At 42.1% G+C, this 15388-nt stretch overlaps 1 protein-coding gene across 1 annotated transcript in view; it reads left to right on the forward strand.

The window, feature by feature from the left end:
- The window catches only part of LOC126001696 (uncharacterized), a 47069-nt gene that overhangs the window by 13960 nt on the left and 17721 nt on the right, over positions 1 to 15388 (forward strand). The window contains exons 2-3 of the mRNA XM_049768954.1: positions 11732 to 11853; positions 14519 to 14657. Coding sequence (XP_049624911.1) covers positions 11732 to 11853; positions 14519 to 14657 — 261 coding nt within the window. The remainder of the gene's footprint in view (positions 1 to 11731; positions 11854 to 14518; positions 14658 to 15388) is intronic.

Raw genomic sequence — 15388 nt, forward strand, 5'->3', positions numbered from 1 at the left:
GGGGAGCCCAAAACTATGGCCTCAGGGCCACATGCAGCCCACCAAGGACATCTATCTGGCCCAGCAGGTGTTTTGCCACCTCTGCCTATCCAGCTTAGCAGCCAACTCATCATTGGCCAGCAGTACATATATGTGGGATATGCACCATACTCTCCAACTCCCCTCCTTCTCTCTGTCTCTAAACTCCTCCTCTCAGTTTCAGGCAGGGGTCTTCATACTACCGCACCACTAAAAGCAGACTCAGAGTTCCCATTGAAATACTGATAAGGGGACAGACATGTGGCACAAGCAGTAAGTCGTCTGCCTTGCATGCGCTAGCCTAGAACAGAATGCAGTTCGATTCCCTGGCATCCCATATGGTCCCCCAAACCAGGAGAGATTTCTGAGTGCATAGCCAGGAGTAATAACCCCTGAGGATCACCGGATGTGGCCAAAAAAGAAAAAAAGAAAGAAATACTGATAAGTTTGTTGATTGAACTTTACTTTCTTTTGGGGGCGGGGGCCACAACCGGTGATGCTCGGGGTTACTCCTAGCTCTGTGCTCAGAAATCGCTTCTGGCTCAGGGGATCAGATGGGACGCCGGGTAGCAAACCCAGGTTCATCCTTGGTTAGCTGCATTTAAGATAAAAATGCCCTACCACTGTGCTATTGCTTCAACCCCCTTTTTCTTTATTTTAAATATTGTATTTGTTTCTTTTTTTTTTTTTTTTTTTTTTTTTGGCTTTTTGGGCCACACCCAGCATTGCTCAGGGATTATTCATGGCTGTCTGCTCAGAAATAACTCCTAGCAGGCACGGAGGACCATATGGGACACCGGGATTCGAACCAACCACCTTTGGTCCTGGATCGGCTGCTTGCAAGGCAAACACTGGTGTGCTATCTCTCCGGGCCCTGTATTTGTTTCTGTTTAATTTTTTCTTTTAATTTTAAGATAAGATATGTGCAGTGTGCATAGGAATTTGTTCAAGTTTTTTTAAGCTATAGTCAAGCCTCCAATGTTTTGAGGGACAGTGAACTGGCTTCCTGTTTAAAAAGTTTAAGGGTGTCTGATTTTTTTTTTTTTTTTTTTTTTTTTTTTGGTTTTGGGATCACACCCAGGAGCGCTCAGGGGTTATTCCTGGCTCTGTGCTCAGAAATCACTCTTGGCAAACTCAGGGGACCATATGGGATGCCCATATTTAAACCATTGACCTTCTGCATACAAGGCAAACACCTTACCTCTATGCTATCTCTCCAGCCCCAAGTGGCCCTGATTTTAAGGTAAGGATACAAACATTTGAAGGCTAAAGGTGAAGATAAGATTTGAAAGAGATGGGGCTGGAGAGATAGCACAGCGGTAAGGCTTTGCCTTGTATGCAGAAGGATGGTGGTTCAAATTCTGGCATCCCATATGGTCCCCTGAGCCTGCCAGGGGCGATCTCTGAGTGTAGAGCCAGGAGTAATCCCTAAGTGCTGCCAGGTATGACCCAAAAACCAAAAAATTTGAAAGAGAGAAGTAACTTAGACAGATTTTTATTGTAAAAAACAAGAACAAAAGCAAAAATTCTGTGGGGAAGTATTGAGAATAGAAAATGCAGGCATATTTTGTTGAGATTGCGTAAAGGGCTGGAACATACATACTGCTTTGAATATGAGGCAGTGGGTTTAGTCTCTGCACTATATGGGCCTTTGCACTACTAGGTTTGCCCCTCCACCACAAAATGTACTGTAATTATTATTTTGGCAATCTATAAAGGGATTTGGGGTTGGGTTTTTTTTCAACCTTTGTTATCTTTAATTTGGGGGCCACACCCATCTATGCTAAGTGCTTACTCTTAGCTCTATTCTCATGGATCATTTCTGGCAGACTTGGAGGACCAAAAGGGGTGCCAGGAAGTGAGGCCAGACCAGTGTGTGCAAGGCAGGCTCCTTACCCTTTGTACTTACCTCTCGGTTCCCAAGATTAAAAAGTCTAGAGTGAAACCTTTTCTGATGTATTGATAATGATATTCTAAGAATGGGATAACAATGACTGAGGAATTTAACTGGGAATTAAAAGGAAACAAGACTTTATGGAATTTGACACCAAGTTAAGTTTGAGTCATTCTGTCAGTCTGGGGACTTTTCTTTCTCTCACATATACTCTAATATAAGTAGGATAGTTTAAGATTTAATCTTTGAACTTTAGAGCAGTTCTTTCTCTGTTCCCATTCCTCCTACATATGTAATTTAAGAAAAAGCTTTATTGTCCTTAGGCAACTGATTAACACCTTTCTTTAATCTTTTTCCAAGCAGCCTACTGTTACCACACATCCTGAAATAGCTGTTATACATGTTAAAAGATGTTCACTCTCACTAGTAATTAAAGAAATGCAAATTAAAGCAGCAACATTTGTTTATTATAATTGTCAATACTGTGAAATTTAAGGAAGAGGAAAGTACATACACTTAGTATCTTTTAAAAGTACATTTATATAATCTTTCAGAAAAGAAATTTGGCATGAAACCCACTACTTCTAAGAATTTATTTAATAAATAATCATAAATGCAAAGAGCCATTGCCAAAGTTTGGGTCAAATATAACCATATCAGAATGTCTAGCATCTACAAAATGGGGCTTTAGAAATTGTACAGTGGAGGGGCCGGGCGGTGGCGCTAAAGGTAAGGCGCCTTGCCTGCGCTAGCCTTGGACGGACCGCGGTTCGATCCCCCAGTGTCCCATATGGTCCCCCAAGCCAGGAGCAACTTCTGAGCACATAGCCAGGAGTAACCCCTGAGCGTTACCGGGTGTGGCCCAAAAACCCAAAAAAAAAAAGAAAAGAAAAGAAATTGTACAGTGGATAAGGCATTTACCTTAATGGAATAGTATACACTTTCTTTTTTAATTAATATCTTTGTTTAGGTACCATGATTACAAACATGTTTGAAGTTGGATTTCAATTATAAAAAAAAAAAAACGAACACCCGGATTGATGATCTATTTGGAAGACTGACAGAGAGAGTGAGAGAGGGTAATTTAACCAACCAAATCAGAAATTAAAGGGGGGGGGTGTCACCAAAAAAAGAACACCCCCCCTTTGTCAGTGCAACATTCCCACCACCATCTCCCATCTCCCTCCTCCCCCACCCCCCCCACCCCCGCCTGTATTTGAGACAGGCATTCTATTTCTTTTTTGTTGTTGTTTTGTTTTGTTTTTTGGGTCACACCTGGCAGCACTCAGGGATTACTCCTGGCTCCAGAAATCGCTCCTGGCAGGCTCGGGGGACCATATGGGATGCTGGGATTCGAACCAATGACCTTCTGCATGAAAGGCAAATGCCTTACCTCCATACTATCTCTCCGGCCCCAGGCCATTCTATTTCTATAACTCATTACCATTGTCATGATAGTTGTCAGAATACTTATTTCTCTGACTGAATTCACCACTCTGTGGCAAGCTTCATACTGTGGGCCAGCCCTTCCAGCCCTCATCTCTCTGGGCATTATTATATAATGTCTTTTATTATTCTTAAAACCCATAGATGAGTGAGGCTATTTTGTGTCTATCTCCCTCTGACTTATTTCACTTGGCATAATAGTTTTTATGTCCATCTGTGTATAGGAAAATTTCATGACTTTATTTTCCTGATGGCTGCGTAGTATTCCACTGTGTATATGTATCACTGTTTCTTTAGCCACTCATCTGTTGTCAGGCATCTTGGTTGGTTCCAGATTCTGGCTATTGTAAATAGTGCTGCAATGAATATAGGTGTGCAGAAGACCTCTTTGTGTTGTGTTTTTGTGTTCCTAGAATATATCCCTAGGAGTGGTATAGCTGGATCATATGGGAGCTCAATTTCCAGTTTTTTGAGGAATCTCCATATTGTTTTCCAGAAAGGATGAAGTAAATGGCATTCACACCAGCAGAGAATGAGAGTTCCTATCTCCCCACATCTTCGCCAGCACTGATTGTTCTTGTTTTTTTGTGATGTGTGTCAGTCTCTGTGGCATGAGATGGTACCTGATTGTTGTTTTGATTTGCATCTCCCTTATGATTAGTAATGTAAAGCTTTTTATCATGTGCCTTTGGGCCATTTATATTTCTTCTTTAAGGAAGTGTCTGTTCATTTCTCCCCCCCTTTTTTTGTTTTTGTTTGTTTGGGCCACACCCATTTGACACTCAGGGGTTACTCCTGGCTATGCGCTCAGAAATGGCCCCTGGTTTGGGGGGACCATATGAGACGCTAGGGGATTGAACCGCGGTCCATTCTAGGCTAGCACTTGCAAGGGAGACAAACGCCTTACCTATATCGCCACCTCTCTGGCCCCTTCTTCCCATTTTTTTGATGGGGTTAAATTTTTTCCTTTTTTTTTGTTTGTTTTTGTTTTTGTTTGTTTGTTTTTGGGCCACACCAGAGAGCTCTTGGCTCTGCACTCAGAAATCGCCCCTGGCAAGCTCAGGGGGACCAGATGGAATGCCGGGAATCGAACTGATTTCCATCCTGGGTTGGCACGTGCAAGTCAAAAACCCTGCTACTGTGCTATCTCTTCAGCCCCTAAATATTTTTTTCATGTTAAGTTCTGTCAGTACCTGGGGCCGGGCGGTGGCGCTAAAGGTAAGGTGCGCCTGCCTTGCTTGCGCTAGCCTTGGACGGACCACGGTTCGATCCCCCGGTGTCCCATATGGTCCCCTAAGCCAGGAGCAACTTCTGAGTGCATAGCCAGGAGTAACCCCTGAGCGTTACCGGGTGTGGCCCAAAAACCAAAAAAAAAAAAAAAAAGTTCTGTCAGTACCTTGTATATCTTAGATGTTAGTCCCTTATCTGATGGGTGTTGGGTCAGTAGTTTCTCCCATTTTGTGGGAGGCCTTTGTATCCTAGTCACTATTTCCTTTGAGGTGCAGAAGCTTCTCAGTTTAATATAGTCCAATTTGTTTATCTCTGTTTCCATTTGTTTGGACAGTGCTGTTTCCTCCTTGAAGGTGTATTTGGTCTCAATGCCGTGGAGTGTTTTACCTACATGCTCCTCTATATACCTTATGGTTTCAGGTCTGATATCAAGGTCTTTAATCCATTTGGATTTGACCTTTGTGCAGGGTATTAGATGGAGGTCCTAGTTCGCTTTTTTGCATGTGGCTGACTAATTGTCCCAACATCACTTGTTAAAGAGGCTTTCCTTACTCCATTTGTGTTTCTTGCCACTTTATCAAAGATTAATAGACTATGTCTGGGGAACATTGCCTGAATACTCAAGGTTATTTCACTGACTTGAGGGGTCTGTCTTTATTCAATACCATGCTGTTTTAATAACTAATGCTTTGTACTACAATTGAAAGTTGAGGAAAGTGATGCCTTCCATCTTCTTTATCCTTCTGGTTGTTTTAGCTATTTGTGGGTGTTTATTGTTTCAAATGAATTTCAGGAATGTTTGATTCACTTCTTTGAAATTGGGACACAGCAAAAGTGGTACTAAGAGGAAACTTTATGGCTTTGCAAGCATACATCAGGAAGGAAGAAAGGTCCTACATAAATAGCTTAATGACACAGCTTATTAAATTAGAAAATGATCAACAAAATGAACCAAAAATAGGTAGGCAGAAGGAAATAACAAAACTTAGAGAAGAAATCAATGAAGTGGAAATTCAAAAAAAATCCAGAAGATCAATAAAAGCAAAAGTTGATTCTTTGAAAAAGTAAACAAGATCTATAAACCACTAACAAGACTCACAAAGAAAGGGAGAGAGAGAAACTTAACAAACTGGATTAGAAGTTAAAAGGGAAAGATCACTACAGATAATACAGATATACAAAGGGTAATCTAATCAGAGACTACTTTGAGAAACTAAGCCACAAAATATGAGAACCTGGAAGAAATAGATAAATTCTTGGACTCTTATAATCTTCCACAGTTGAATCAGGATGATCTAGCTGTCTAGCATATCTAAACAGGCCTATCACTATTGATGAAATTAAAGTGGTAATCTGAAGTCTTCCAGGGGCAGGCCAAAGAGATCACACAGCAGTAGGACACTTGCTGACTGGGTGGACCTGTTTCGATTCCCAGCATCCCATATGGTCCCCAGCCTGCCAGGGGGACCATTTCTGAATGCAGAGCCAGGTGTGACTCCTGAGTGCTGCTAGTTGTGGCCCAGAAATCAATCAATGAATCAATAAATTTTAAAGAAGTTTTAAAAAAAAGTCTTCTGAAAAACATGGGCCAGAGAGATAGCACAGTAGGGTTTTTGCCTTACATATGGCTGACCCAGGACTGTGGTGGTTTGATTCCCAGCATCCTATATGGTTCCCTGAGCCTGCCAGGAGCAACTTCTGAGTGCAGAGCCAGGAGTGACCTCTGAGTGCCGCCTGTGTGACCCAAAAAAAAAAAAAAAAAAAAAAAAAAAGTCTTCTGAAAAACACAAGCCCAAGCCCAGATGGATTTACTAATGAATTATTTTGTCTTTCAAGAGGAACTACTATCAGTCCTTTTCAGGCTCTTCCAGGTAACTGAAGAAACAGAAGCACTCCCAAATAGTTTTTATAAAGCTAACATCACCCTGAAACCAAAACCAAATAGAGATGCTGCAAAAAAGGAAAACTACAGACCAATTTTTTTTTTTTTTTTGGTTTTTGGGCCACACCCGGCGGTGCTCAGGGGTCACTCCTGGCTGTCTGCTCAGAAATAGCTCCTGGCAGGCATGGGGGACCATATGGGACACTGGGATTCGAACCAACCACCTTTGGTCCTGGATCGGCTGCTTGCAAGGCAAACGCCGCTGTGCTATCTCTCCAGGCCCCAGACCAATATTTTTAATGAACAAAATCCTGACAAATAGGATCCAGTGCCTCAACAAGAAGGCCATATTCTGTTACCAAGTAGATTTCATTCCAGGAATGCAAGGATGGTTTAACATATGTAAATCTGGGGCCGGGCGGTGGCGCTGGAGGTAAGGTGCCTGCCTTGCCTGCGCTAGCCTAGGATGGACTGCGGTTCGATCCCCTGGCGTCCCATATGGTCCCCCAAGAAGCCAGGAGCAACTTCTGAGCGCATAGCCAGCAGTAACCCCTGAGCGTCACAGGGTGTGGCCCAAAAAAAAAAAAAAAAACATATGTAAATCTATCAACAAAAGAAAAAAATAAAAAAAAACATGATCATATCAATAGATGCAGAGAAAGCATTCAACAAGGTCCAAGGTCATGATAAAAACTCTCAAGATGGGAATAGAAGGAACTTTTCTCAGTATAGTCAAGGCCATCCACCACAAGCCAATGGCAAATATTATTTTCAATGGGGATAAACTAAAAGCCCTTCCTCTAAAATCTGGCAGAAGACAAGACTTCCCCCTCTCACCACTCCTATTCAACATAGAACTGGTAGTATTTGCCATAGCAATTAGACAAGTAAAAGATATCAAGGGTATACAGATAGGAAAGGAAGAAGTAAAGCTCTCACTGTTTGCAGATGACTTGCTACTATATTTAAAAGCCCTAAAGACTACCAAAATGTTTCTAGAAACAAAAGATTCATATAGCAAAGTGGCAGGCTACAAAATTAACACAAAAAGCAGTGGCTTTCTTATACACAAATAATGATAGGGAAGAAATGGACGTTAAAAAGACAATCCCAGGGGCCGGGCAGTGGCGCTGGAGGTAAGGTGCCTGCCTTGCCTGCGCTAGCCTAGGACGGACCGCGGTTCGATCCCCCGGCATCCCATATGGTCCCCCCAAGAAGCCAGGAGTAACCCCTGAGCGTCACAGGGTGTGGCCCAAAAACCAAAAAAAAAAAAAAAAAGACAATCCCAGGGGCTGGAGAGATAGCATGGAGGTAAGGCATTTGCCTTGCATCCAGAAGGACAGTGTTTCGAATCCTGGCATCCCATTTGGTCCCCCGTGCCTGCCAGGGGCGATTTCTGAGCATAGAGCCAGGAGTGACCCCTGAGGACTGCTGGGTGTGACCTCAAAAAACAAAAACAAAAAAAGACAATCCCATACACATTATTGCCACACAAACTCAAATATCTTGGAGTCTACTTAACTAAGGAGGTGAAGAACCTATAAAGAAAACTACAAAACACTGCTTCAGGAAATAAAAGAGGACATGAAGAAATGGAGACACTAACCCTGTTTATCTATTGAGAGGATTAACTCATTAAAATGGCAATACTCCCAAAACATTGTACAGATTTAATGCAATTTCTCTAACTATACCCATGACATTCTTCAAAGTATACACTTCTAAATGTATGTGTGGGTTTTTTTTTGGGGGGGGGGGAGATTTGGGCCAGACCACTGGTGGTGGTCTGGTTTTGCTTCTCAGAGGCTACTCTTGTTCTTCTCAGAGGTGCCTAGTGGTGCTGGGTGGTGGGGGCACCATATGCAGTGCCAAGAATTAAAGTGGGGTCGTGTCTTACCCTACTATTATCTCTCCAGTATTACTGTTTTAAGAAATTTAGTGGGGTTCTGGGGAAGGTGGTTTGGGTCATACCTAGTAGTGCTCAAGGAACATGTGGTGCCAGGGACCAATATGTGATCAGCCTAGTGCAAGTGCTTTATTCATACATGTACTATCGCTTCAGCATTGGGAGTTTAATTTTATGAGAAATCCTTATGATATAGTTTTGAGTAAGTTTCAGTTTTATACATTTTAATACCCTGCCTCTCACAGCATACAGTATCTTTTTTTTTGTTTTTATTTTTTTCGGCCACACCCGTTTGATGCTCAGGGGTTACTCCTAGCTAAGCGCTCAGAAATTGTCCCTGGCTTGGGGGGACTATATGGGATGCTGGAGATCGAACCTCGGTCCTTCCTTGGCTAGTGCTTGCAAGGCAGACACCTTACCTCTAGCGCCACCTCACCGGCCCCAGAATACCGTATCTTTTGCAGCCATTGCTAGGCCCAAAAACTTTTTTTGAAAATCATTTAAGAAATTACCTGCTAACCACTATCAATAATACTCCTTTCTAGCTATTAGTATATGAGGCAGGTAGCTTAATCTTTTGACCTCAGGTTCTTATTTGTGTCATAAAATAGAAATTATAATAGTGACACCTATTGGAGTTTTAGGATTAAAAGATAATATTAAAAATAATACACCGGTGAGTTTTTGCCAACATGGGGTTTGGCAGTCCTCCGCCATGCCAAAGGCCTTTTTAACCAGGCCTAATGGGGGTGCAGGGCTTGGCTCACCCCAGCACCCTTCCACCTCTTTCCTTTGGAACTCCAGGGCTACCCCTGGGCCACACACCCGGGGAGCCAGTGATGTGGGTCCTGACAAGGAGCTTAAAAGTTAGCCCAGGCTTTCCCCATTTCCCACCTGGCTCCGGAGGGAGGGCTTGGATGGGGGTTTTGAACTTCTGGGCTTCAGCTCTTGAAGGATCTCTTTCCTTCCTGAGAGCCAAGAGTTTTTGCCAACATGGGGAATGGCAGCACAAGAGGTGCTGACTTCAGGAATTCCCAGGCATCTTTCTCTTACTCACCCTATCGATTGTGAAACCATGCGGGGCTAGTGCCCCACACGAAATGTTTAGACAAATATTTGAATATCATTTGGTTTAATCTGTTTGCCATATTCAGAATGCTGCTAAGAAGCTCATTTTATTCCTTTACTCCCTCACTCCCACCTCCTATTACCCCACATTTAACCTTTGTTTTGTTTTTTTTGTTTTTGGGTCACACTCAGCAGTGCTCAGGGGTTCCTCCTGGCTCTATGCTCAGAAATGGCTTCTGGCAGGCTCGGGGTACCATAAGGGATGTCGGGATTTGAGCCACCGACCTTCTGCATGCAAGGCAAACACCTTACCTTGCTATCTCTCTAGCCCCAACATTTAACCATTTTTACCCTCAGTTCTTGGCTCCCCATGAAGCACATTATTATCCCCACCCAAGCTAGCTGCTAAAAAGCTACCAAAGTGAGAAAATGGACTCTGGCTAAGAAGAAACCAGTACTCTGTTCCTACTTACTTATTCTCAGCAGCCTCCTGTCCTCCTCCTTCCTTCACTGTATAACTGTGGTTGCTACCATACTAGGTTTCTGATTATTTCCCACTCAAAGACCTTTCCCGATATGAATCTTTTGGTAGTCATTTTGCAGACTTCAGAAGGCCAAATAACAGACCAAAGTGGCGTCCAGGATTCAGCACCCTCCTCCTGACTATTTCTAATGACATAAAAGGGACATGCATTTCTCCTTTGAATATCCTAGATGTATTCCCTTAACCACTATAACTCTTAGTGAATATCTCCTTAAACAGTGACAGTTGTGTCCACTGTTTTATGTTTGTTTATTTTTCTTTCTTTGTGATCTGTTCAACAAGTAATTATGGTAGAAGAGTCTTTCACTTTAGAATTCATGTTAGAGCTAAGTTAAGGGGGTTATTGGACTTGTTCCCTCGGCTCCCCAGAGGCAGCAATAATATATCGTGGCAATGTTTCTCTTTTGCATAGGTGCATTAAAATGTGAAAATCCGGGCCCGATGAGATAGCACAGCGGTGTTTGTCTTGCAAGCAGCTGATCCAGGACCAAAGGTGGTTGGTTCGAATCACGGTGTCCCATATGGTCCCCCACGGTGTCCCATATGGTCCCCCGTGCCTGCCAGGAGCTATTTCTGAGCAGACAGCCAGGAGTAACCTCTGAGCAATGCCGGTGTGGCCCAAAAACAAACAAAAAAAAAAAAAGTGAAAATCCTACATATGCAAACAAGTTATTATCTAATAGAAATAGGAACACAAATTTTGTAATGCAGTTAGGCCTTATACCCTAAACACTGGCATAATGACTTGTCTCAGGCCTCCGAAGAATGGGCATTGCCCATACACCCCTGAACCATTGACCATCTACGGAAACAACCACAATTGTCTACATCAACAGGAGACAAACCTCTACCAGGGGAGACCCTGCTGCTACCCTGCACTGACTTTACTCCAAGGAGTGTTCACTTGACACCCAGATGACTCAGCAACAGCAGCAACTTGCTTGCAGGGCAGGTCGCTCCACATCCTGACCTCGATGAAACACAGAAACCACACAGAAAACAGAATTCTTCTGGCACAGAAATCAGAATATTTAATGACAGAAACCGGATAACAACAACAGCTAATGTGTTAAAAAAAAAAAAAATTCTCCATGACAACAGAGAATGAATCGGGTTGGACAGCCAAGTGTGACCCAAATGCTGGAAGGGAAAAAAAAAGTTAAAATAACGGGCAAGATATTGAATGTGGGTTAAGAAATTTGCCTTGGGGCCGGGCGGTGGCGCTAAAGGTAAGGTGCCTGCCTTGACTGCGCTAGCCTCGGACGGACCGCGGTTCGATCCCCCGGCGTCCCATATGGTCCCCCAAGCCAGGAGCGACTTCTGAGCTCATAGCCAGGAGTAACCCCTGAGCGTTACCGGGTGTGGCCCAAAAAAAAAAAAAAAAAAAAAGAAATTTGCCTCGCATATACCTGACCCTGGTTAGATCCCAGCAATACATAAGGACCCTGAGCTCACAACCAGGAATGATTCCTGATCGTAAGATCAGGAATAAGTCCTGAATATCACCAGGCATAGCCCAAAAGCCAAAATCAAAGGTTAAAATACAACATATTTTCATGTCTTTGTATGACAGTGAGATAGTCAAGTTTTATGTTTAAGATAATTTGAATAAAGGAAGAACTCAATATTTTAAATAGCAATTCTGTCTCTGATTAATATGATTAATGGTTAATCTATTTTATAATCACTTAACCTAGATATAACTACAACCACAAAAGATTTGTCCCCCCTTTTATTTCCCAGGAGACTTTGATGATTTTACTCAAGATAATACTGATGTTATGTTGAAAAGCATAGCAGAAGACCTTCGGAATTGCTTGCCTCTAGACACCATGCTTTCCTCAGAACATCTAGCCCTCCAAAAAGTAATTGCTATTTATGTAGTCTTCTATTCTGTAACCCCTCAGCCATTTCATTCTTATTAATCCTAACACTTTATGCCTTTTTTCATTTGTTCTCACTATTCAAGTCGATTGCTTTCTGTCCCACAGCACCATTTATTCAACAAATATTATATAAAGAGACCTATTTGCTAAGCATTCAAAAAACAATTAAGACCAATAATACATCATGTCCTAGTTTTTTTCTCTATTCCATTCTTTTATCAGCCTTTTGGAGTGGTTGGTTTCTAATGTTTTGTTTGTTTGTTTGTTTTGTTTTTGGTTCATATGCGACTGTGCTCAGGGTTTACTCCTGGCTGTGCACTCAGAAATCACTCCTGGCAGGCTCAGGGGACCTAATGGGATGCCAGGATTTGAACCACTATCTGACCTGAATTGGCTGCTTGCAAGGCAAACTCCTTACCGCTGCACTATCTCTTCAGCCTCTGGTTTCTGATTTTGACTCTTGAACCACACCTGGTGATGCTCAGGGGTTGCTTGTGTTTTTGCACTCAGGAATTACTTCTGGTAGTGCACTTAGGTAAGGGGTCCATATGGGATGTCACGACTCAAACCTATGTCAACTACATGCAAGGCAAGCACCCTACTGGTGTTTTTCTAACTCTTTCAAACTTTTATCGCCCTTCTGTTTCTTTCACAGACTTAAGCATTGTATCATTTTTTGCTTATTCTGTTTCTTCCAAGAATTAGTATTGTTTTCTTTTTAGTTTTTGTTTTATTTCATTTATTTTTGGTTTGGGGGCCACACCTGGTGACGCTCAGGGGTTACTCCTGGCTATGCGCTCAGAAACCGCCCCTGGCTTGGGAACCATATGGAACGCCGGGGAATCAAACTGTGGTCTGTCCTAGGTCAGCCGCATGTAAGGCAAATGTCCTTCACTGAGCCACCGCTCCGGCCCCTAGTTTTTATTTTATTAAAGCACTGTGGCCAATAATTTCTTCTTTTCTTCTCCAGACAACATGTTTATACAAGTCCCTCAAATCCTAACTCTTTTGGGACACATATGCTATGAAAATTGTTTAGTAAAATTTAAAATAGCATTCTCTTCCTCACCAAATAATTGGGAAAAAGTAACCCTTCATGTGGATTTTCAACTTGTTATAAATCCTAAGCAGAGGAAGTAATACTATACATTTTTAGTAACTTTAATAATTTAGTGACTTTAATAAAACAACTATTAATTTATTGTGAACAGTTAGTAAACACTTAACAAAGCTTAGTAAACATTTAGTTAAGGTGGATTCCCTATCTAGAAAAAATAATAGTGTCAGAGTTGAGAGAAATATGGTTTAGTTTGGTTCTTTTTTTTTTTTTTTGGTTTTTGGTTTTTGGGTCACACCCAGCAGCGCTCAGAGCTTACTCCTGACTCTACGCTCAGAAATCACTTCTGGCAGCCTCAGAGGACCATATTGGATACCGGCATTCGAACTACCATCCTTATGCATGCAAGGCAAATGGCTTACCTCCATGCTATCTCTCCAGCCCCTGGTTCTATTTTTTGTTTGTTTGTTTGTTTTGGGCCCATGCCCACCATTGCCTAGGGATTACTCCTAGCTCTGCACTCAGGATTACTACTGGCAGACTCAGAGACCTTGTGGGATGTTGGGATCAAACCTGGGTTGGTTGCGTGCAAGGCAAGTACCCTACCTGCTATTCTGTCATTCCAGCCCCAAGGTTTGGTTATTATTATTATTATTATTGAAACAGTCTTACAGTCTTTCAGTCTGAAGATATATCACAATACATAAAACTAGGAGAAATTATTTATTTTATGTTATAATATCCCACATCCAATTTAACAAGCTTTTTATATTCCTCAGTTTCTGTGGATCAAAATCTTGTCTGTCACGTGCAAAGCAAACACCCTATCTGCTGTGTTATTGTTCCGGCCTCTTTTTTTGTGTTTGTTTTCTAGGTATTTTTTATTACTTGAAAACTGCCTCTGGGTGAAGTCTGCTTATTATTTTGATGGATACAGCACTGACATAGAACATAGAGAATTAGTATTAATTTCAACTTCCCCCTTTTACTTTGACGTGTCATTTCTTTGAAGAAATTTCTGGTTATTGGTTTCTTTGTGAAATATACAAAGAATGGACCTACATGTATTCAAAATACTCCTTTCTACAACAGTTTTATACATTTATTATTGAGCCATGTTTTGCATCATCACAAATCAAATATGAAGTTGCTAGTAGAATTGGGGAGCCAGTTCAAGTGGTAGAGCACATGCCTAATATGGAAAAAAATCTGAATTGGATCTCCAGCTCTGCATGCCTTCCCTCTACCCCTTCCCCCACAAAACTCCAGATACCTCCAAGTGGCTCTAGTGTCCCATTTGTACTACTAGGCCAAGCACTGAGCCATCAATCCCCCATCACCAAGCCAAGCGTCACCAGGAGTGGCCCTAGGCTACCATCTTTCTGCCAGCACAGCTGTGGGTAGTTCCTATTTAAAAAAAAATTGTTAGTACCTCAGAAATAAAAATAGTAAAATTGCTGGCTTCAATAGGCAAACTTCTACCTATTGCCTTACTTAGCATGAGAACCACTGATGTTTTACCTTATTTAGCAATAAAAAGAGATTTCTTTGTACTGTTTCTTTTGATGTTTTTCTTCCTTCTACCAGATACAGCAGCAGCCAGAACCTACAATTCACGTCGATGCATTCCTTTATGATGAAGACTTTATTGATTCATTATGTGAGGAAGGAAAAATGAGCAGAAACTACTGTAAGATGTGTGGCTCTCACCAGACAGCTCCTTTAGGTAGGTAGACATTCAAATATATAAACCTGATAGATGACTTGGTGTATATTTAACCTCATTTCTTTTTCTTTTTTTTTTTTTTTTTTTTTTTCCAGTTTTTCAGGCCACACCCATTTGATGCTCAGGTGTTACTCCTGGCTAAGCACTCAGAAATTGCCCCTGGCTTGGGGGGACCATATGGGGCACTGGGGGATCAAACTGCTAATCTCATTTCTTATGTATATATATTTGTTTTACCAAGTCACTGTTCTTTTTTTCGGGGGGTGCCACACCTGTTTGATGCTCAGGGGTTATTTCTCCTGGTTATGTGCTCTCAGAAATCGCCCCTGGCTTGGGAGGACCATAGGTTAGTGCTTGCAAGGCAGACGCCTTAACTGTAATGCCACCTCTTCAACCAAAAAGTCACTGTTCTTTTTTTTTTTTTTGGTTTTTGGTTTTTGGTTTTTGGTATTGGTGTCACACCTTGCAGCGCTCAGGGGTTACTCCTGGCTCTACGCTCAGAAATCGCTCCTGGCAGGCTCGGGGGACTATATGGGATGCCAGGATTTGAACCACCGTCCTCCTGCATGCAAGGCAAACACCCTACCTCCACGCTGTCTTTCCGGCCCAAGTCAATGTTCTTTTAATGCAAAAACCAAACCTGCAGCATAGCTGTTGCCAAATACTGCAATTAGGGAAACTTAAATTGAATTATTGTCAAGGTACGCTAGGCCAGTGAATGTCTCTGAGGA

The sequence above is a fragment of the Suncus etruscus genome, chromosome 2 (genome assembly GCF_024139225.1).
Source record: "Suncus etruscus isolate mSunEtr1 chromosome 2, mSunEtr1.pri.cur, whole genome shotgun sequence".
NCBI lineage: Eukaryota > Metazoa > Chordata > Mammalia > Eulipotyphla > Soricidae > Suncus > Suncus etruscus.